Source organism: Trichomycterus rosablanca, chromosome 12 (assembly GCF_030014385.1).
Source record: "Trichomycterus rosablanca isolate fTriRos1 chromosome 12, fTriRos1.hap1, whole genome shotgun sequence".
NCBI lineage: Eukaryota > Metazoa > Chordata > Actinopteri > Siluriformes > Trichomycteridae > Trichomycterus > Trichomycterus rosablanca.
Genome location: NC_085999.1, coordinates 6502922 through 6527595, shown reverse-complemented (window position 1 = coordinate 6527595; position 24674 = coordinate 6502922). Strand labels below are relative to the sequence as shown.

Sequence of the window (24674 nt, the reverse complement as noted above, 5' to 3'; positions counted from 1 at the left end):
CACAAATCACTCCAGACATCTTTATGCTGTTCACTCCACTCTGTCTGCACTCTCTTCTCTACCTCTCTACCACACTCTGTTACTCTGTACACTCTAACCCAAATATTTCAACTTGTCCACTTTCATCACTGGTTAAGGTACTGTACTATAAATCAAAGGGTTGCTGGTTTAAGTTCCACCACCACAACCAACTTGACACTGTTGGGCCCCTGAGCAAAGCCCTTAACCCTATAGCTCAAAGTGTATTCAATCTCTTTTTTTTCTATTTTATGCATTTTTCTCCCATTTTCTTAAATTTAACATAGTCAGTTTATCTTCTGCTTTTGAGGGATCCCTGATTGCAGTCGAGGTGGGTATATTGCTGCTCACGCCTACTTCGACCTGCGCGCAGCCCTTTGCGGAACCCTTTTTCACCCATGCACTCTGCACAGGCGCCTCTTTATCTGCCAGTCAGGGTCCTTACACAGCGTTTGAAGACCCCACCCACAGAGTCCGGTCATCCCACCCTAGCAGAACCGTGTTACGGCTCTGCTTGATGGCAGAGCCCACTAAATTACGCCCACTAGATGGCTCTCAGCCGACTGGTGGCAATGCTGAGTTTCGAACCGAGGAGTTCAGAATCTAAGCGCTGGTGTGCTAGGGGAATATCCCGCTGCGCCACCTGGCACCTGGGCGCCAAGTGTATTCAATCTTAAGTGCAAATAATTTTGGATACAAGTGTCTGCTAAATGCTGTAAATGTAAATAAATGCAAATACTTCATTTTGCATTTTAAAAATTTAAACACCATTGAAGCAGAACGGAAAAAGGAACATCAAACAGATCAGTCAATTCACATATAAATTTATGACTGTATATGGACTAGAGCAGATTTATATGAGACTCCATTATAGTATATTACTCTATTACAGTAATGTGTTTCCATCAGTCTGACTAGAGGAAGATGTATTACAGGCTGTGGGGCTCAGAATAATTATAATTACCCCTCTCTGTCAAATATTTCAGCCCTTGCTTTTGCCTTCAACTAATAGTTCAGATTCATATAGCAAGAATAGCAAAAACCTAATAAAAAACATGAGAAACAGAAATGCCACACATTTATATAATCAATACAGAAATGTGACCTTCATGATCATGTGAAGCTAAAAGTAAACCGTAAAATCATATTTGCTATGTCTTATTTCATATTTCAGTACAGTATATGTTTTCTTTAATCTCCCCTGGGCCACTGCAAGATGCCAACAGATAAACCTAAACCTGCCAACTCTCTGTTTGCATCTAAAAGCCATCCTGTCTTCCTTTTCCTCCATGACTGAAATAGCTGCTGAACGGGTATGCTAAGCGATTGGCAGCTGTGTGGTGAGAGTATGGTGGATGATGCAGTGCTCTGCCTTGAGCAAAAGGATCAAATAACAGGCTGCAGGATTAGCTCAGGTTACATGCGCTAGTCTGGTCAATAGTGGAGGACGATAGGATAGTCAGTATGAGCTACTCCACTGCACTTATTGACTTATGATTTTCCCAGTTAGACATCTTCTAATCTGTCTTATAATAGTAAATAAAAAAATCAAGTACATTAAAGAAGAATAGTTTAACATTTGGTATTAACGGCCTCATCCTTTATTAACTGCATCACCAGAGTTTGGAGCTCACATTAAACGATTGTGTTCTTTAATGGATTGGTGCCCTGTCTACGTAGAGTGATTTCCCAAGTCAAGTCAAATTAATTAATTTATTTATAATGGACATTGTCTCAAAGCAACTTCACAGAATCCAGTACCAACAGACAAAAAAACCCTGTTGAGCAACCTGAGGGCAACAGTGACAAGGAAAAACTCCCCTAAAATTACAGCAAGAAACCTTGAGAGGAACCAGACTCAGCAGGGACCCATCCTCTTTGGGTGGCCTGGAGGATAATTCAAATAAATAGGATTTACACAAATCATACAAGCACAAAATTAAATTGAATTGAAAGTTATAACTAGCAAAAAATAATTGGAGTTCTTTATTTTTCAGTCCAGTCTGTGATAAAGTCCGTTGTAAGTTCTGGACATTTTGGTGCAAACACGCCAGGTTCCCATCCCACAAACGTAACCCTCTACTTACTTACTCTCACTTGGAAGAAATGCAGTACAGTCCACCTACCGGCATGTTTGGGCTGGTAGGAAGACACCAGAGTACCTGAAAAAACTATATCAAAATAAGATTGAGGAAGATCATGTAAAATACCACACAGACAGTAACCAGATCAATCAAACCAGAGCTGCTGAAGCTGTGTGGAACCAATCAACCTGCTTTGCATACACTTTTAGTATGGACTATGAATAATTATGTAATGCGTTGTTTATCCAAAAATGCTGTCTACATACAGCAAATCTCTTTTACTTACCTAGAATGGCCTCCAAGCTCAGTCGGTCAGGTTTCAAGGCTTCTGGCTGTAACTAAAAAGCGTCACTCTGCCAGAGCAGCCAAACTATCATCAGTCATGATCCCTCTGGACCTATATGCAGCTTTCAACACAGTAAATCACAGCATTCTTCTGCTAACTCGCTACAATCATGGAATAATAGGATCAGCATGGCAGTGGATGGCTTGCAACCTGGAAGGGCATTCTTAACAGGTGTGACTGGATCTACATCTTCATGCAGTATTTCAACTGGAGTCCCACAGGGTTCTGTAATTTCTCTTTTTCCATATACACTCGATCCTTCGGTATACATTAGAAATATATTAACTATTCTTCTCTGTGGAGGCCATTAAGTTACTCTTCTGTGTTTTTAGTCTCTTGTCATTTTGAGTCTTCCAAATGTCTTCCAATGTGCACCATCAGACCTCTGCAACTTATTCAAAAATCAGCCGCCCGCCTGGTTTTCAATCAAGTCAAGTTCTGCCACATTACCCCACTGCTGAACTCAATTTACTGGCTTCCTGTAGCTGCACACTTTCAAGATGAAACAATGATGCTTGCCCACGGTGCTAAAATGGACCAGCTCTGACCTACCTTTGATAAGAGCACTTATCAAACCATGTTTTGACCCGTTTACCTTTCAAGCCACAAGTCTGTTCTGATCCATCCATCAGACCCTGAGGATGACAGACATCAAGGTTCTTCTCTGTACTAGCACCCCGGTGGAGGAATGAACCTGCCTTTCTGCTTAAACAGCCGAGTCTTCAGAAGACAATAAAAGACCCACCTCTTCCCAAAGTATTTAACTGGAAATGCTCTTTGTTTTTAAAAAAGTAAAATGATTAAATACAAAGAAACAAACAAAACATGCCATTTTGTTCATAAACAGTTTTCATCAGATTTGTGTTTTACACTGTTGTTTTTTAGTACGTAAACGCATTTACTAAAAAAGCAAGTCACTGGCGGCACGGTGGCACGGTGGCTCGGTGGGTAGCACTGTCGCCTCACAGCAAGAAGGTCCTGGGTTCCATCCCCAGACGGGGTGGTCCGGGTCCTTTCTGTATGTTCTCCCCGTGTCTGTGTGGGTTTCCTCCGGGAGCTCCGGTTTCCTCCCACAGTCCAAAAACATGCAGGCAGGTTAATTGGGGACACTGAATTGCCTTATAGGTGAATGCTCCAGCACCCACCCACCCCCCCTTGCGACCCTAATTGGATAAGTGGTTAAGAAAGTGAGTGAGCGAACAAGTCACTCTGGATGTGAGCATCTGTACTACTATTTTTTTATTATATATCAAATACTATATTTTATTTCAATGTGTATAGCTACTATGTACTGTAAATGTAAATATAAAAACTTTCTTATGTAAACAATAAGAGTAAAATTAAGTTATTTAAAACATAAAGCATGTGCATCGCTTGAGTGTCCCAGCGGTCTGTTAATCCATCCTGCCAGGTTTGAATCTTAGCGGTGTTATCAGCAAGCTTGTGTCTACACAAACATACCTGGCTATGTCTGAGAGAGGGATGGCTGAAGCCTTGAGATAGAAAGATATTACTATCCTGCGGCCAGTGTTTCCTGACACGTCTCTGACCAGCATAAAGTGACTGGTGAAAATGTAATAATAAGGTATGTACTACATGTACAGAATGTATACTCCTCTTAACTGGGACATGTCTAATGTTAGCATATATTCTTCTTAACTGCTACTATCACAAAAAACTTGATTAATGTTAACAGTAATTAACAGTCTGCAAAATTATAGTGTACACAGTTCATGTTCCTGACAAGCCAGACATTAGCAGTTGCACAACAGTGATACTTCTATTACTTTTATTGACAAAAAGTCAATTTCATAAATTTATCATTAATATTTGCATAATGCGATAATTTTTCTTTCATTAATCATAAATCCAGCCAGAGCTGTGCCAGAAACTTGCTGATAGTAATTAAAAGTGGCTGATTGAGGTGAAAAGGGAAGGATATCAAAATTATGCTGTATGATTTATTCTTTTGACTTTTGATTTTAAGAAAAAAAAAACAGAATAAAAATTAATTAGTTGTAGAAAAAAGTTGTAGAAATAATTGCAATCCCAGAAGATAGATGTCCCTTACATGTAAATGTAAACCTTGAATGCTTCCAGCATCTCTAATTGAAACTCGCTAAGAGGAACTGTTGAGGAACTGCTGATGGGGATTGCCCTAGCGTATAAAAGAGTAAAAATAACCTTTATTAAAACTACCCCTACAAAGACAATTTATGTATTTAATAAGTAAATGCAACATGTTAGTAAAGGGCAAGTTATATGTTCAGAATCTTTTATACATTTTTCTCTACTAATGGTGATTATCAGAACTAATTTCATGTGGGAAATGTAAAACACGTGAAACTGTGCAGATGTGTCACATGTATTCACCAGTCAGGTACGACAAACCTGGAATGTGGCTGATGGTCATAAGTAATTTGTTAGACACACACACACACACACACACACACACACACACACACACACACGCGCGCACACACACACACACACACACACACACATACACAGAGAGAGAGAGAGAGAGAGAGAGAGAGAGAGAGAGAGTAAATCCATCCTAAGTTTGTAATTATTTAATCAGAATGATGACTCAAGACACTGTACATTTAGACAGCAAATCTTGAAAGAATCTGGGTTAGGGTGTGAAATGTGTCCTAGGTGTTAACTGTGAATGTAAAAATGAAGGCTATGCCTTCAACATTTTATTAGTAGTTGCATTTTTGCAGTTTTGGTAGCTCTGTAGTGAAGGCAGGCTATTGGACTTGGATTAGAAGTCTTGGTTGGTTGGGCACATGAGCAGGACCCTTATTTTCTTAATTGCTTGCACTGAATTTGGTCAAAGCTGTATGTTACTTTAAACAGAAGCGTCTGATGGATTTTAAAAGTGAAAATGTGGTACTGTTTTCGATTTGAGCCAGAAAACTAAGTGTCTGGCAGTAAAGCCGCAATAACAGCAACACTGCTGCCATCTAGTGGTACCAGCTGCATAGTTTTCAGCAAAACCCTTTGTCATTAATCTTGGACAGAGGTTAAAAAATTACTGTTATTTTAAAAACTAAGAAATCGATACAACACAAATTAATTTTAACATTTATAAAGTAGTTTTATGCAAGAATTTACTAGGCTTTTGTCTTATATTTTTGACCACATACTACTGACTATTGCACTGACTAAAATGTCACAGATGTCTACTAGTTTTTGTTTGTCTGAGTTTTTTGGTTACTTACTGGAAATCAAGTCATATACTAATAAATTTTAAATAGATTTTTTCTTATCTTTTTTGGATTTGTCTGACTCAAACTTCCTAATGGCTCGTTCATTTATTCACTATCTCTTTTACCACCTCTTGATCCTGGTCAGGGTTGCGGTGGGTCTGATTAATTGGGCAAAATGTAGGAAACATCCCGGACAGGTTGCCAGTCCCTTAAAGGGTGGCTCGTTCACTGTTTCTCTAATTTTACAAATCCATCTTTGGCATTTTTATATAGGCCTACCTTATTTTGTGTACAGGACATAGTCATGCTAAAACTGGAAATAGTCTTCCTTTAAGCAATGGGTGTGTCTGAAGCACCCAATATCTATAATATATAAATATGATGTGGCTTTACAAACATTTGGCCATGTAACATAACTTTTAAACATTTAGAAACTTAATTGGTAAAATATCTTGTTGACGTTAACTTGACATTAGCAGAAGAAAGTTGGGACATTAAATTGCATCATAACTTCTCCACCATATGTATTAATCTAATTGCAGTAAGTGCAGTAAGTAAGTAATTAATCCTCAAGTCTGTCCCATCAGCCTGTGGTATTAACAAGTCTAAAAAAAATGATCACACAACATTTAGCAAAGGTTAAGCACTGTAGTTTTAAGTGTATACAAAGGTTCTACTGATGGAGGTTAAAGTTCAGTAGGTCTATTTTTATAAATGCTAAGTTAAACAGGAGAATGAGCAGTGTTATATTTCATGTGGGATTCAGCTCGAACTTTACTTTAAATGTGAATACAGGCTACTACAGGTTCACAGGCGGAAGATCTGGTGTGAAAGCACATTGTCTTGTGCACTGTGCAGTGTGCACCAGTTGCAGAATGAAACAAAAGCGGATGGTTACTCCATCGCCCACTGACCTTTTGGCCTTGTATAACCCACACAGTGTAATTGGTCCATGTTAGTGGGAGTAACAGGCCACATTAAGTACTGGAATATAACCAGCGTTTTGATGTTTTTATTTTTATTAGGCACACAAAATGTGAGTGCGGTTCTCACTAAACAATCTCATGTGGAGCATGCTTTAATGAAACAGATTACAGAGGAACTAGTTTTGTAAAGGTAAATTAAGCAGGAAAGAGCTACCCAATGATATTCTAAAGACAGTGTTGTCCATCAATTCTACATAGTAGGGGGTATCCTGAAAACATCCCACCGAGCACACAATCCTAAAGTAAGTAAAAAAAACAAAACAAGTAAAAGCAAAACACCCCTAGAAATCTGTGTTCACGAATTACTAAACAAAATTGTATCTATAAGACACTATTAAGTAAATGACTGTATGTGTGCAAAAAGTATAGCTATACTAGACTAAATTCTAACATTTGTTGAATAGGTCTCTGTAACGCTGGTTAAAGTTAAAAATATGATGATGCACCTTACAGGGCTCTGAAGAGTCCAGGTCCAATTGACATTGGCATTATACTGCAGCAGCAGGAGAGCAGAACAGCAGAACAGCAGAACAGCAGGGTATAAAGTCAAGCTGCATCGATTTTATACCACAGCAGCAAAGTAGAACAGATTCTGAAATTTATGTTTAGGTCAAGCTGATATTAAGTTCAGACTGCAGCAATAAACCAGAGTAGAGTTAAAGGTTTAGGTTTTAGTCCAGCTGACATTAAGCTCGGACTGCAGCACTAAATCAGAGTAGAGTTTAAGGTTTAGGTTTTAGTCCAGCTGATATTAAGTCCAGACTGCAGCAATAAACCAGAGTAGAGTTAAAGGTTTAGGTTTTAGTCCAGCTGACATTAAGCTCGGACTGCAGCACTAAATCAGAGTAGAGTTTAAGGTTTAGGTTTTAGTCCAGCTGATATTAAGTCCAGACTGCAGCAATAAACCAGAGTAGAGTTAAAGGTTTAGGTTTTAGTCCAGCTGACATTAAGCTCGGACTGCAGCACTAAATCAGAGTAGAGTTTAAGGTTTAGGTTTTAGTCCAGCTGACATTAAGCTCAGACTGCAGCACTAAACTAGAGTAGAGTTTAAGGTTTAGGTTTTAGTCCAGCTGACATTAAGCTCAGACTGCAGCACTGAACAAGAGTAGAGTTTAAGTTTTAGGTTTTAGTCCAGCTGACATTAAGCTCAGACTGCAGCACTAAACCAAAGTAGAGTTTAAGGTTTAGGTTTTAGTCCAGCTGACATTAAGCTCAGACTGCAGCACTAAATCAGAGTAGAGTTTAAGGTTTAGGTTTTAGTCCAGCTGACATTAAGCTCAGACTGCAGCACTAAACCAGAGTAGGGTTTAAGGTTTAGGTTTTAGTCCAGCTGACATTAAGCTCAGACTGCAGCACTAAACCAGAGTAGGGTTTAAGGTTTAGGTTTTAGTCCAGCTGACATTAAGCTCGGACTGCAGCACTAAATCAGAGTAGAGTTTAAGGTTTAGGTTTTAGTCCAGCTGACATTAAGCTCAGACTGCAGCACTAAATCAGAGTAGAGTTTAAGGTTTAGGTTTTAGTCCAGCTGACATTAAGCTCAGACTGCAGCACTAAACCAGAGTAGGGTTTAAGGTTTAGGTTTTAGTCCAGCTGACATTAAGCTCAGACTGCAGCACTAAACCAGAGTAGGGTTTAAGGTTTAGGTTTTAGTCCAGCTGACATTAAGCTCGGACTGCAGCACTAAATCAGAGTAGAGTTTAAGGTTTAGGTTTTAGTCCAGCTGACATTAAGCTCAGACTGCAGCACTAAATCAGAGTAGAGTTTAAGGTTTAGGTTTTAGTCAAGCTGACATTAAGCTCGGACTGCAGCACTAAACTAGAGTAGAGTTTAAGGTTTAGGTTGTAGTCCAGCTGACATTAAGCTCAGACTGCAGCACTAAACTAGAGTAGAGTTTAAGGTTTAGGTTTTAGTCCAGCTGACATTAAGCTCAGACTGCAGCACTAAACTAGAGTAGGGTTTAAGGTTTAGGTTTTAGTCCAGCTGACATTAAGCTCAGACTGCAGCACTAAACTAGAGTAGAGTTTAAGGTTTAGGTTTTAGTCCAGCTGACATTAAGCTCAGACTGCAGCACTGAACAAGAGTAGAGTTTAAGTTTTAGGTTTTAGTCCAGCTGACATTAAGCTCAGACTGCAGCACTAAACCAGAGTAGAGTTTAAGGTTTAGGTTTTAGTCCAGCTGACATTAAGCTCAGACTGCAGCACTAAACCAGAGTAGAGTTTAAGGTTTAGGTTTTAGTCCAGCTGACATTAAGCTCAGACTGCAGCACTAAATCAGAGTAGAGTTTAAGGTTTAGGTTTTAGTCCAGCTGACATTAAGCTCAGACTGCAGCACTAAACCAGAGTAGGGTTTAAGGTTTAGGTTTTAGTCCAGCTGACATTAAGCTCAGACTGCAGCACTAAATCAGAGTAGAGTTTAAGGTTTAGGTTGTAGTCCAGCTGACATTAAGCTCAGACTGCAGCACTAAATCAGAGTAGAGTTTAAGGTTTAGGTTTTAGTCCAGCTGACATTAAGCTCAGACTGCAGCACTAAACCAGAGTAGAGTTTAAGTTTTAGGTTTTAGTCCAGCTGACATTAAGCTCAGACTGCAGCACTAAATCAGAGTAGAGTTTAAGGTTTAGGTTTTAGTCCAGCTGACATTAAGCTCAGACTGCAGCACTAAACTAGAGTAGAGTTTAAGGTTTAGGTTTTAGTCCAGCTGACATTAAGCTCAGACTGCAGCACTAAACTAGAGTAGAGTTTAAGGTTTAGGTTTTAGTCCAGCTGACATTAAGCTCAGACTGCAGCACTAAACTAGAGTAGGGTTTAAGGTTTAGGTTTTAGTCCAGCTGACATTAAGCTCAGACTGCAGCTCTAAACTAGAGTAGGGTTTAAGGTTTAGGTTTTAGTCCAGCTGACATTAAGCTCAGACTGCAGCACTAAACCAGAGTAGGCAGACTTGTCAGTGAGAGGAAGCGAGCTCGCTGATTGGCTGCGCGGCCGCAGGCGGAAGTTACAGGCGAATGGGGATTCCCCGATGGAAGTTCCCGGCTCCTTGTATAACATGTAAAATGTACATTTGTGTGAAAACTGCATTTCCTCCCTTCAACGCGAACATTTGGTAGTAGAGCAACATCGAGGCAGCAGCATGATGAGTTCTACCCGATAGATTCATACAGGTGTTTTGAGGCAGTTTTCGCATGAAGGTAAGATCCATTCAAACCAGTGAGGACTGAGTCAGTTCACTAAACTCTGTGTACTCAGATCTCTGCACTTCTCTTTACTCTCATTACGTTTTATTATTGACTGTTTACGCTTTACGTCTTCAGTGATGTGATTACTACACTTATTTTATCTCTAAAGTTTATTCTAAATGTAAAAGTCGCTTTTATTTTGCTTTATTGTTTCACTTGTACTTGAGAAGTGACGCGTTAAGCTTGAACTGATGTCATTACAAACTTCCTATATTTATCAATAGATATAATATCGGTTCTATTGTGTATATTAAATCTATATGCATATAAGAACTGTTTAAAAATTTAATTTGTGTTTTAAACTTTTTTTTTCCTCAGGCCACTTTTGTATTTAACTGTTTTATACATAGAACAAACATTTACTGTTTTGCTGAACACAAGATATTGAAAATAATAATTAAAATTCACAATTATATAGTCTAAATATATAATAATAAAAAATACACACAAATATATAGTCTAAATATATAATAATAATAAAACACACATAAATATATAGTATAAATATATAATAATACAAATACACATAAATATATAGTCTAAATATATAATAATAAAAAATACACAAATACACACAAATAAATAGTCTAAATATATAAGAATAAAAATACACACAAATAAATAGTCTAAATATATAATAATAAAACATACACACAAATAAATAGTCTAAATATATAATAATAAAAAATACACAAATACACACAAATAAATAGTCTAAATATATAATAATAAAAAACACACAAATAAACAACAAATAAATAGTCTAAATATATGATAATAAAAATACACAAAAATATATAGTCTAAATATATACACAAAATAAAACAAATACACAAAAAACTAATGTGCAACAGCTGAAGCAGAATTAATGTTTTATATTTATTTTTATATTCTATTTGTTGATTTTAGCAAATAAATCGTGCATTAACATTATCTCTTATTTAGGTTTGTTCTTTATAAAATGTGTGGGTTGGTGCTGTGCATAATGTATTAATTGTTATTGTTGGTAAAAGCTGGTACATAATGTAGAGTTGTACCTGTTTTGCTGGTAAGAAGATCTTCTGGAGTGTAAATAATATATTAATAATAATATTTTGATTACATTTAATAGACGGCTTTTTAAATAATAGTATTAAACTATAGTTAGACATTGTTTTGGCTTGAATAAATTTTAACAGCAGACTTACTGACAAATATATGTCATTAATGTTTTGTTTTTTCTTTACTCTGGTAACCCTAATACTAATGTAATATTGTGTATACTCTTTTATTTTGAACAAAGCAAAGATGGTCTAAACATATAAAACTGTTGTATGGCAAAACAAAGAGCTTACTGTACAATAAACAATGTCTTGTTGCAAAAAAGTTTATATGATGTACTACATAAAATATGTCATACACCTTGTCATCAACAACTAGTTTTTACAACAGTGGAAATTACATTTTATCACTGAGTAACATGACAAAACATTAGTATGCATAGTTTATGGTTTAATGACTTTGCTGCACATTAAAATATGTGCACAGTAAGAGTATTAAATAATAAAGTAATTGATGATAAACCTTGTGGTTGGTAATACCTTCTGATAAACCAAATACATATATTTTTATACATAAAATAAAATTGTGTGTTGTAACAATTTATCACAAATGTGGACAAGCACATTTAACTGTATTACGGTGAAGTCTAAATATGATTTCCAAACCCAAGATTAGTGACAAGCCTTTCAATATCTTTTACTATGTGTGTATTTTTTACCCAGACTTTTGTCTTTTCAAAATAAAACATGTTTTTCTGCTCATTATTTTAAGAGATTGGCATAGTACTAGTTCTTTTTCTTTTAACCAGAAAAAACACAGTATTGCAGAACATACTTCTCATTTTTGCACAAAATTTTTTTCTAAATGTACCTTTTCTCTATCTGCTTTTCACAAAATTTAGGTTTGTGTTTGTGGAAATGACCACCTAGTCAAAAGAGCCTTTGTGAAGGTCAGGCACTGATGTTGGACAAGGCCTGGCTCACTTTTGGCATTTTAGTTTATTCAAAAGCTTTTCAGTGTGATTGAGGTCAGGGCTGTGTGCAGGCTGCTGAAGTTCCTCCCCACCAAACTTGTCAAACCAAACTTGGTTTGTACCCTATTTTTGGGCACAGCGGGGCCAGGGCAGGTAAGGGTTGATAGTGTATAATTTCTTTTTTTTGTTGTTGTTGCAATGGGTGTGACTAAACCACAAAAACTTAGTACGTAACATGTACAATCAACGTACATAAAGTTTTCTGCAGATATTTTAAGAATTATGCAATCATTACTGGCAATTTATTTAACTACTGGCAATTTATTTAACTAAACTATCATTTTGTAGGTTTGGATACTAGGTTTGAATTTAGTGAACATTACATAAGTCTATTAACAAAAATGTTTTTTTATTATGCTGCATTTTTAACAATGTGGTTTTCAGGATTTTTTTGTTAAATAAATTCACACAGTGTACACCAGGAATTTTATGACGAGTATATGTCAAATCTGTATATACTAGTCCAGAAATCACCAATCACCCAGACCCAGGCTTGGGATTCTAAGTGAGTGTTGTGTGTCCGCAGGACTCATGACAGCCTCAATCGTGATGTTACTGAAGGGCACGGCATGGACAGAAACAGAGATCAGCTAAACAAAGCCTATGAAGCCTACCGCAATGCCTCAATTGAGAAGGACAATGCCAAAGAGGAACTAAAACAAAAGGTGTAGTACAGGCTGACAAAAGCCATGCCATTTCTCTCTATTGTTTTGTCTGTAGTTAGCAAACAAAGATCTGTGTCTGTCTGTCTGTTTGTCTATCTCTGTCTGTTGGTCTGTCTGTCTATCTATCTACAATACATCAATCTAATATTAAACTAATCCTTGTGTGTTTAGACAGAGCAGTTTGAACGCTATACTGAGCAGTTGGAAAGAAAGATAGAAGACCAACAGCAACTGATTTCAGAGCTAAAAGCACAACTGATTTCAATAAAGCTTGCCTCAGGTTAGTTGTTCCTTCATATATAAAATATATAAAATATACATTTCTGTTGCATATGTTCCCATAGAAAGTGTACCCTTATGATTAAAAAAACCTGTATATTCCTAGGGCGGCACAGTGGCTCAGTGGGTAACACTGTCGCCTCACAGCAAGAAGGTCCTGGGTTCGATTCCCAGGCAGGGCAGTTCGGGTCCTTTCTGTGCTGAGTTTGCATGTTCTCCCCGTGTCTGCATGGGTTTCATCCGGGAGCTCCGATTTCCTCCCACAGTCCAAAAACCTGCAGTCAGGTTAATTGGAGACACTGAATTGCCCTATAGGTAAATAGGTGTGTTTATGTGTGTGTGTGTGTCTGTCCTGCGATGGACTGGCGCCCCGTTTAGGTTGTTACTGTGTGCCTTGCGCCCATTGAAAAGCTGGGATAGGCTCCAGCAGACACCCTGTGAGTGAGTGAGTGTATATTCCTGTATTCCCAGGAAATACCATTTTTGATCTAATTGCGTATTATTGTATTTGATTGTGTTAAACAGTTGCTTTTAGCAAAATCTCAACTTAAACAATCAGAACGGCACATTTCCTGCAACTTAGTTCTCAGTGTTAACACATAATTACTGCATTTCATTGTGGTATGAAATGTCCCTGCTCACATTTTAAGTTTAAATGAACTATTTATAATAATAATAATAATAATTTTTGAGGGCCATTCAGTGTACGTTTTTCAGAGGCCTGATGGCCTAGGGGTAGAAGCTATTCTGTAATCTGGTGGTCCTTGATTTCACACTCCTGAACCATCTGCCAGCTGGAAGAAGTATAAAGAGGTTGTGTTTAGGGTAAACTTTGATCTTGTAAACCTCCTGAGGACCTTGGAGTGGTCCAAATCTCTTAGTGGTATGAGGGCTGTTTCTGAGATTGGTCAGACTGTTCTGACCACCCACTGCAGACACTTGTGCTCATGGACAGAGCAGTTTCCAAACCAAACTGTGATGGAGCTGGTGAGAATGCTTTTACTGGTGCACCTGTAGAAGTTTCTTAGAATTCTGACTGACATGGCAGTTTTCTTGAATCTTCACAAGCAATGCAGTTGTTGTTGTGCTTTCTTGACCAGTTGTGTTATCAGACTAGGTGGGATCTATACAGATGTTAACAGTCTTTCTACCATAGTTTGTGCTCCTCTGCCCTTCTCCGATAGTCCACAATCACCTCCTTTGTTTTGTCAACATTTAATAAAAGATTGTTGACCTGACACAAGGTTTCCAGGTTTTCCACCTCTGTCCTGTATGGTGTTTTATCACCCCCAGTCCTATGACAGTTGTATTATCAGCAGATGGTGGTGATGATGATGGTGTTACTGTGGAAGCCAACACAGTCATGAGTAAACAGGGTGTACAGAATAGGACTCAGTACGCAGTCCTGGGGGGTCCCTGTGTTTATAATTTGTGAACTGAAAGTGTGGTTTCCAATCCTGGCAGACTGTGGTCTTCCCGTTAGGAAATCCAGCACCCAGTTGCACAGGGAGTTTATCAGTCCAAGAGAGTGGAGCTTTTTTAGTCAGCTTGGATGGGATGAGATGATAGTGTTGAATGCTGAGCTGGAGTCAATGAACAGCATTCTCACGTAGCTGTCCTTGCACTCTAGGTGTTCTAGAGCTGTGTAGATGGCACTGCAGATGGCGTCTTCTGTGGATCTGTTTGGTCGATATGTGAACTGTAGGGGGTCCAGAGTGTCTGGTATAATGTTTTGTATACAGGCCAAGATGAGTCTTTCAAAGCATTTGAAATGCTTTGAAAACATCTAGACATCTTCTCAAGGTTAATTAAAACAAAAAAGGATCCACCTGACTACAATTTGGAGTAGTGCTTTTGTTACTGTATTAAAATGTGACAAATTTTAGGATCTTGCTTTAATAATTCACAAGAAAATTTTCTGTAAATTAATTATTTGTCAGTGTTTAATACATATACAAAAGTATATTATATAATTTTAAGCTAATCAGTTCCACAAAATGGGACTAGCATTGAAATCCTTATTTGATTTGGCTTATTGATATGTGTTAAACCTGAAAAGAGTACATTTATTTTTGTGGTATTTGTTAATTGTTTATTACTTAATTCTGATATTTTGGTGAAGATTGTGTTTACTCAATAGAAGAAATGTCCTGTATTGCACATTATCATGTGTCATGAAAGTTTAATTTATTTTATTTAATGGCAAGATCCAGTTGGTATATGTGGTTGACCTGGCTCAATTCATGTCGAAAATGCAGTGGATGTACATTCATGATTGTTGTTTTTGTCATAATTTTGTCACAATTATTGTCAGTTCATCATATTAATAATAAGAATCTTGAACTAGATACAGTACAAGTCTATTAAGACATCTGATCTTTTTTTTTTTTTTTTTTACAGAGGAACCGAAATGTTGTGAGGCTGCACACCGAAAACAGGAAACAGAAAGGTTATCACCTAGCAGTCAGTGGCCTGGTAACCCCTCCACTTCCCATAGGACTAACCATATCCTGGTAGGTATGACTCTGCACTGGTCGCAGATATGTCTAACAGTCCTTATTAGCTATTAACTGAATTTATAAAGATTACATATTCCATACCAGTCATAACTAGATTATAGCTGTTGAAGGATTTATTTAGTCCTGACCTGTAATTTGGTAGAAAATGTAAATATGTTACATACTTGCAGTTTGCCCTGCCACTATTATGATTTAATTACAGACAAACATTCAGTAATATTTTATATATAAACTTTGATAACCTCTTCATTTTGTTCAGGATTAGTATTTGTTTTAGTTCATAAAAAAAAATTACCAGTTGACAAATTACCAGTTAATGAAAGGTGTATATTTATTATTTCATTAGTATTGTATGATACTGGTATCAAGGGTCAAACAGTTTAATTTTAAACTTTCACGGTATGACAATTTCCTTTTCCATTGTATGGTTATTTTTTGACAAATTATCAGTATGGGCCAAACAGCAAAGCACAGTCTCTTGAGCAAAACACAGAGAAATTCAGCTGTCGTAACATTACAGTTTGACTCCATAACACTTGGATGCCATTTATCTAAATGAGCTACTTTGGGCACAATAGCCTTGCATGTGCTTTCCATATTTTCATATTGTTAGTAGAAAACAGGCTGAACATCTGATGGCAGCATCTGAGCTGCTTTTGCACTTATCCACAGTTCAGTTGAGGGTTAAATTGTGAAAAATGTGTGAAAAAGATATAGTTCTTTTTCTTCACAGTTTGATATCATTTTTCAGCGCTATCTGTCCATAGTGAGAACTTTTCTCTAATTGAATCCACTGTGGTAATTTCTTAACAATTCTGAATTGTTAAACGCTTGTCATGAGTTCTAAACAACAGAGGGCGCTATTGCACAATACTTGCAGGTTATATCTTTTGTAACGTCAGAGAAACTATTTACCTTACTTATTTTACAAAAAGAAAGTACACACATGTATACATGCATGTATACATTTAGTATTACAACTTATTTAACTTACTTAACTTACAGCTTACTTAGTACAATAACTTGTACTTAATATATACACTGATCAGCCATAACATTAAAACACCCTCCTTGTTTCTACACTCACTGTCCATTTTATCAGCTCCACTTACCATATAGAAGCATTTTAAAGTTCTACAATTACTGACTGTAGTCCATCTGTTTCTCTACATACCCTTTTAGCCTGCTTTTATGCTGTTCTTCAATGGTCAGGACCCCCACAGGACCACCACAGAGCAGGTATTATTTAGGTGGTGGATCATTCTCGGCACTGCAGTGACACTGACATGGTGGTGGTGTGTTAGTGTGTGTTGTGCTGGTATGAGTGGATCAGACACAGCAGCACTGCTGGAGTTTTTAAATACCGTGTCCACTCACTGTCCACTCTATTAGACACTCCTACCTAGTTGGTCCACCTTGTAGATGTAAAGTCGCTCATCTATTGCTGCTGTTTGAGTTGGTCATCTTCCAGACCTTCATCAGTGGTCACAGGATGCTGCCCACAGGGGACTATTCTCATTCCAGCAGTGACAGTGAGGTGTTTAAAAACTCCAGCAGTGCTGCTGTGTCTGATCCACTCATACCAGCACAACACACACTAACATAGTGCTGAGAATGACCCACCACCCAAATAATACCTACTCTGTAGTGGTCCTGGGAGTCCTGAGCATTGAAGAACAGCATGAAAGGGGGCTAACAAAGCATGCAGAGAAACAGAAGTTTGCTAAGGTCTGCATCATTAAATGACATTTTATATTTTCTCTGTGTAGCTCCTGCAATTAGATTATTTAGTTGTTAAATTTTTGACTTAAGATAAATGTAGTGTCTGAAAAGTGCCTTTTTACTAAACTAAACTTCCTATTTTTTTCTGTTTCTGAAGAGTGTGAAGAAAGAATCAGCTGCGTTTACTCAGACGCTTTTTCATCAGTCACCTGGACACAGTGGCACGTATGTTAATCAGAATGACAGTGAACACGTTACTTCAGACATCTACTATGAAATATCACCTAAAGTCATAGCTGTACTTACAAACACTGATAAGGCCTTAGAAAGCAATTTAATTAATGTGTTTTGTTTGTCGTAGTTTTTTATTTTTTATTTTTACAGTTCATTTTTAGTTATAAGTGACAACATGCACAGTACAAGTGTTTGTTCAACACTATCTCTTTGCTTGTGTTCGTTAGTGAAAATGTTCTAGACACGCTGCAGGAAATCCAAGGGACTTTCCAGAGGATTCAGACTCTTGCAAGGCAACAGAAAGATCACCTAAAAAGAATACCCAGAGGAAATGACGCTACTAATGGTAAAATTATTTACTCTTTTTATATCGTAGATTAACCTATTAGGCCGAATGGCTTTATTAAAATATAAATGTTCTTCAACCTATGCACTCTTTTGTTTCATTCTAATTAAATAACAAGTTACAAAGAAATGAAAAATGCAATTGCTTAAGAAATGTCACAACAAAGTGTTAGTTACTGTACTCCTCCTGAACACAATTAAATACAGTCGCACCTGGTGAAGAGGCAAGCAGGTCCAGTGTTACTGCTGCTGGATTCCCTGCCCCTCTCACTCGATTAAAATAGGTTAAACAATTAACACTGCACAGTTGTACAATTAGAAGCTTTTTGTATGGTGTGAAGAGAAACAACATGCTTGCGGAATGTCATTTTAGCTGGAGAATTATGATGAAGATCTGGCAGAAAGGAGTCTGTGATTTTCACACAATGCAAACATTATTGTGTACCATCATAAAGCGATAGATCTGGGTCAGAGCAGTTATACACATATTCATTTCATTTTTTTTTTTTTTTTCATTTTTATCAACCGCTTTATCCTGGTCAGGGGCGCAGGGCAGGAATACTTTGGACAGGTGTCCAATCCATCGCAGGGCTCTAACCTCTTCCCTCAGACATAGCTTTTTTTGTAGACACCCGGCTGAGATTCAAGCCCAGATCTCAGCAAGAACAGGCTAACATAATAGACTGCTCTGCTACCTAAGCGTTGTTTTAATAAATGTGTGTCTTAGGTTCAACAACTCAACAATAAAGTATAATATGTATATGTATAATAGGGCAAAGTTCCCTTATTATGAAATTGTTATTGGTTGGTGTTTTTGTAATTTTGGTGTTTTTCAGTATTTTGGATGTTTCCATGGTATTTTTGTTTCAATATCATCAATTACATCATGTTGTTTAACACATGCAAAAACTAGTACAGTGGTACGTTGAAACTCAACTACAAAGACATTGAGTTTCAAGGTATTTTTTCCCATAAGGATGTTTGGGAGACCTGTTAATGCCGTGGAACTGCATATATTTTAGGGTAATGTAAAATAATGGGGTTGTTTTTGACACACACACACTGAAAATAACACAAATATAATATAAAATCACTGAAATAAAAAGCTGATTATCACAATTTCTCAGAACCTCGAGCTGTAACACAAGTTTAAAAGTAAAACAGGGAGGAAACTCCAGATAAACACAGTTACATGTGGAGCTTTCAGAGTGAATCTGACTGTTATTCCACACAAATGCAGATTCGGCTCATATTCACACTTTGATCACGTTTTACCGCACCGCTCAAGCCGAGCGCTAAACAAAGCGACTGTTTATTGTTAATTTGAAATTAAATAAATACATTTTTAAAAAACAAACTGAACACGTTGAGTTTAAGGGAAACGTTGAGTTTAAGGGTACAAATTTCTCGCTGAAGGGCGTTGAGTTTCAAAGATTTTGAGTTGAGGGGACGTTGAGTTACAAGGTACCACTGTACTGTTATCTAGCGTTAAGTGGCTGGGTCATTTGTTGATGTCACACAACTCATAGGACTCATGTGTGATCTTTGCTTTCAGTCACTGATTGTGTGACCAGTAGGTGCTTTGGCTACTTTGACATTATATTTGTGTATGATTGTACAAGTATTTAATGCCCTGCTATAAACTATTACCCTGTCTGGGGTTCAGGCTTCAGACCCAGTGACACACTAATCAGGATTACTAAATATTGGAATTAATTAAAATCATCGATAGACAATACCTTTAATAGGTCCTACCCTTAGAGGCACAGTACATATTCAGAGACTGACTACATGCATTGTAATGTTACCTGCATTTAAATAAATATATTTTAATATAATGCTTCCAGTAAATGTTATTGTTAATAAACTGGGCAGTAACTTAATGCCTGGCTTGGGCTCAATCACTGCATAAAGTCTTAAAGTGTCTTTTCTTTCTCTTGTTATTGCTCTTGTGCCTTTAAGCTAGGTATGTGGGTGTTGTTATTTTTGTTTCTCCCTAGAGCAATGAGCAATAAGTGCTCAATCAAAATTCTATCCTTGGATGCCTTAAATAGGTTTTAAAGGTGCCTCTGCACTGGTTATGTGGAAAAATAGTTTAGTAAGGGTTTTTTATGTAGAGACAAGTATATGAAAGAATAAAATCAGGATCCTCTCTGCATCATAACATTTATTAAAATATATAAATATTCATTAATTTAACAATTAGAAACATTTCCATTTTCTCTGGCCCTACCATAAAAACTAAGCAAGCCAAACGGTTTGTCATTTAAAGAGATATGTAAATGATCTGGTTTAAACAAATCTTTATTAGTTTATTTCTCAACAAAACAGCAACTATTGAAACAGGCTGCATCACAAACCACATCCTATTACTCTACATAGCCATTTTTTTCTTCTTATCATAACCTTGCCGTACATAAACATGTTTAATCTTTACAGTGATCATAATGGTTGGTGCTGGAGCTATATGTACATTTTGGTATCATGCCAAGAAAAAATAAGAAGAAGCAAATGTTATGGATTTTAACGTAATTTTTATTCTGTTGGGATACGCACAAAACCTTGGAGATATAGAAGGCATCAGTCGCAGTTTCACTGGAGAATCAAAAGAACAAGTTTGGCTTTTGCCCAATGAATCAGACTCACCATGACCAGATCAGGATAAAATGGTGGGAAAAAATAAATAAATGAATGAATGAATAAATGAACCAGTTTGTTGAAAGTGAGGCTGTGATGGCATTCTCCACCAGATGCTGAGAGTAAATATGCTACGTTAGCTGTATACAATAGCAGTACCAACTACAGGACGATTTTCACTTTGCTTTGCTGAGGTTATTGTGAGGTTTAATTATCTGTAGCCCATTTTATGTTTTTTTAAGGTTTTTCACTGCACCACTTTAATACACTTTATTGCTTGTGGGTTATGACATGGTGATTGTATTTTTTAATGCCAGTGATAATTCTGTTTTACCTGTCAATTGTCTACACTCTTGCTCCACCCATATAGCCTGCGTTGGTACACTTGGTCCCTGTTTAAGAAGGGTACTTCAATTTAGCACTAATACTTAGGTATAGTGAAGATCACTTGGCAATGGCATCAACCACTAAATGTGGAATAATGGATTAAATAAAAAATATCGTATCATAGGATATTGTGCTGTGGGTAACATTAACATAATGATTTAAACCTTTAGAAAGTAATAGAAATAGGATGAAAGGAACAGGAAGTAACTTTTAAGTAAATTTTAAACAAATCCCTATGCTTTATATAATAAAATTAGCTATTCAATAGGTTTTAGCCATTTAGGGACATCATATGTATAATTATTATTTGCTCCAGCAAATTAAATGATCTGAACTGGTCCTACAAAAGTTAAGTGTTTTAAATACTGTGTTTTTTTGTGTACCTACAGAGCAGTTCTCCATGCCCATCCAGTGCACGGACGACACAGCCCAACAAGCCGAGGTGCCTTTTCCCGCCTCCTCACAAGCAAAGGTCAAAGACGGCTTAATCTCAGGCGCACTAGCTTCACGCGGTGTCAGCCCAGAAGATACAAGCTTCATGGATGGTGTTAAATTTCCACCTCCTACAGACAGTGAATATGAATTCCTGCACAGTACTCCAGACAGGCCCGTGCAAACAATGTTTAGAAAATGCCTGGCAGCTCCCACTTCCACAGTTCCAGAGGAGTCGTGCTCTTCATACTCAGACTCTCTTCCACCATCACACCTGCTGCCTTCATCAGCGTCAAACGAGAGTGTCCGTGGACCACAACAGGTAAGAGCTGATCACATGTTGGGCTGCATAGTTATACGCTAGATTAGAGGAAGGTATGGGCAGAAAGACCAACTTTCATATCAGCAGGTAAACTTAACATGGCCAGATTTAGAAAGAACAAATTTAATGAAATCATGGCAGGAATGGAATGCATAGCAGGTAAATTTTTCTGTTATTTTCTAATGCATTACAGGGCTTCGGTCATCCGCTCAGACACAGTCAATCATGACTCTGTAGCACCTCTGAGATTCGAGCATAAAAGACAAAACCAAGAACAAAGAAATATTTCATTTCATACACATCACTATATATTATATTTTATTGTAGATGTTATTTTACATCCAGCTTTAGTGTAATAGATTATTATTTATGTTTTCTGTGATCTTAAACCAATCATGTTTTTTTCATTATGATTTAGATCTTGTTGATATTGGGTAGGTTTTTATTCATACCTGAACACATGGCTCTATGTGTAATAACGATTCACAATGTCATATGTTACCTGACAGCTGTTTTACAGCATAAATGCTGTAGCTTTTTATTTATTAATTTTGAATGAAATGCAAAATGAGAGCCTAAATACATTGTGGTCATTGTCCATGTTAAGGTGGCAGTGAGGTTAGTTTTATTGTTCTGAAAGCGTACATATCAAAATCATAGTAACAGCTCTTTTAAAGCTGTTTTAAATAGTTGCTGTTTATTGGCAAATATTGGTAATTAGTCTCTTCAAAGTCAAACTTCTTTTATGTGGTTCTTTTTTTGTCCACTGCCTGTATATTAATTTAATGAGACCTCTAGGGGTATTTTAATACTTTTAGTTAATTACAATTAGTTGTTCTCTGAAAACACATTGTAATCTAAAACATAATGAGACGAAGTAAAGAGCTGTAGCTGTTATACATTGTTTAATAAATCATGTTCACACATTGACAGATATGAAAGATGACAGACATTTACAGAATCCTTTGTGGAAAAAGAGGTGTTTCACTACATTTCTGTCAGGTTTTATCACATGCATGGCAGGTGAGACCCTGTGTTACTGAGAGGCAGGTACTGTTTACAGTGTCCATGTTACAGAAGAAGGTGATGGTATGTCATCTGGTGGATTTGCATTCATCGCTGAGGTTAAATTGTATAAATAACCCACATTTACTCAAACAGTTTAGACTTTAGATTATTACAGATTTTGGATTATTAAACATGTAATGAACCGTTTTGTCTTGTTCTACTGCAAATACATTGTTCAATAAAATACATAGGCTACACAAAATGTCATTTATAAAATTGGTAAATTGGATGTACTGCGTGATTTTATAGCTCACCAGTAGTGATTAAGAGACAATACAGGTACATATTTTTACTTTTTATCCACAAAGTGCTGATATTTCTGTGTGCAATTAAGCAACACTTAGGAAATTGAAATGCACCTTATTTAAACTTGCACTGCAGTAAGGTTTTGTCTTATGTTGTTGGCATGTTTTTAAATTGTGACTGTACCAGCATACTGTATCAAAAAATTGTGAAAATGTACTTGCATGAAGGATACATGCAATGCTGCCTTCGCTCCTTCCTGTTGGGTGCCAGGCGGTGCACCAGTGTAATATTCCAGCCCTCTATAAAACTGCCACTGGCTGTTTTAAAGATGTATTCAGCTGATTCTTACTTGTCTGAAGAGGCATGTGTTAGTCTGGCAAAGGAGTCTGGCCAATGCACAGGAAATCTGAGCATACACAATTTGTGTGGAAAGTATTGCAATTTCTGGATTAACCGGACAAAGTCCAAAAATTCAAAACACACCAAGACTTTCCATAATAATAAAAAAGTGAATAGTATTGTTGTTGTTATTATAGTTATGTCATAGTTAATTATAAGGATTTACACGTTACACGTCAAAATGACCTCTCGGGGGAAGGGGAGCAAACTAGGAAATTATTTACAGTGGTGTCCTCAGAAGTTGGGGGACTACTAAACTACTAACCTGTTTTTGTCAGTACTGTTACCATGTCAGTACTGAATGCATTACATGTAATAACTGAAAAATGAAGTGTAATAACAGCATATCAACTGTCCAACCGACTTTTAATGTATTTTTAAAGTGGTGTCTTTCTTTGTGAGCAGCCTCTTTGGAGCCCTGATCTCTCTGCTTTGGCACTGGAGGCATCAAGCATGGAGGGTGAGGCAGCTGGTCCGAACCTGTGTCAATTTTGCAAGGCTACTGTTCCCAAAGACCTCATGTACAGCCACCTTAATTCACACTTTAAGGACAAAGTGGTTGATTGACACAGCCAGGCCCGGGAGCTGCCTGCAAGCCGATGCCGTGCCTTATTCATGCCTTTGTTGGCTGTCCTATTTACAAAATCAGCACACCGCATGACAGACACGTTGGCTTTTCACTGAAGGCATAGTGAAAGGGGAGGTCTCCATGCTCATTTATTTAAGCTCAAACAACTCTGAATGGTACGTTTTGTGGTTTTTACAACTTAATTAACTGGTTTCTACTTGTAGCAATAACATGTGAATGGGTTCTAATTACCTGTGTAATAAAATGATATATACGTTTTCCAAGTTTTTGTTTGTTTCATTTGTATATAAATATTTTAGTTATGTGGCAGGTTTTTGTTCTCTACCTAGACACCATGGCCTGTTTTAGCTGTACAAACAATACAAATCTGTAGACCTGCACAGTTTTACAGAAAAATTCCAGGTCAGAGAACACACATTGTAAAACCATGTGATCAGTGTATTTTGTTTTCAATCAAGTCGGCTCATATTAACATTTAAAATTATTTAATGCAGTGTTTTGGTTTTAATTCAACTAGCCATCTATAATACTTCATTTGAACCACAGCTTATTTGTGCTATAAGAGTTTATGGGCAGGATTTTAGGGGATTTTCTGATTGACCACTACACTATCAGAAATGGACATACTGGAATGTACTTTTGCTCATCACTAGGGTTTTTACATGCTGAGGTACATCAGTACAAAAAAAGTACAAAAGCATGGGTAAATTCAACTACTTCCATTTTTGAAGCGTATCAGTTTTCATTCCTCAATTTTCACCTCTATTTTAAGATATCATTTATAATTTGTCCATATCTCACAAAAGATGCACAAAATAACTAAAACTGAACATAAAAATTGCACACAAGGGGCCGCTCAGGTGGCGCAGCGGTAAAA

General features: G+C 37.1%; 1 protein-coding gene across 3 annotated transcripts; it reads left to right on the top strand.

The window, feature by feature from the left end:
- Positions 1–3953: 3953 nt before the first annotated feature.
- tank (TRAF family member-associated NFKB activator) lies at positions 3954–24055 on the top strand. Of its 3 annotated transcripts, none has more exons than XM_063006145.1 (8): positions 3954–4033; positions 12480–12618; positions 12790–12898; positions 15298–15410; positions 17296–17363; positions 17600–17718; positions 21131–21495; positions 23614–24055. In XM_063006145.1, the coding sequence occupies exons 2-8, from the start codon at positions 12523–12525 to the stop codon at positions 23773–23775; spliced, it is 1032 nt and encodes a 343-aa protein (XP_062862215.1). In that variant the 5' UTR covers positions 3954–4033; positions 12480–12522; the 3' UTR covers positions 23776–24055. The 3 variants fall into 3 exon arrangements, with proteins under 3 accessions (XP_062862215.1, XP_062862214.1, XP_062862216.1); XM_063006144.1 differs by lacking the exon at positions 3954–4033 and adding an exon at positions 9647–9831; XM_063006146.1 differs by lacking the exons at positions 3954–4033; positions 23614–24055 and adding exons at positions 9647–9831; positions 21689–21765.
- Positions 24056–24674: the final 619 nt, after the last annotated feature.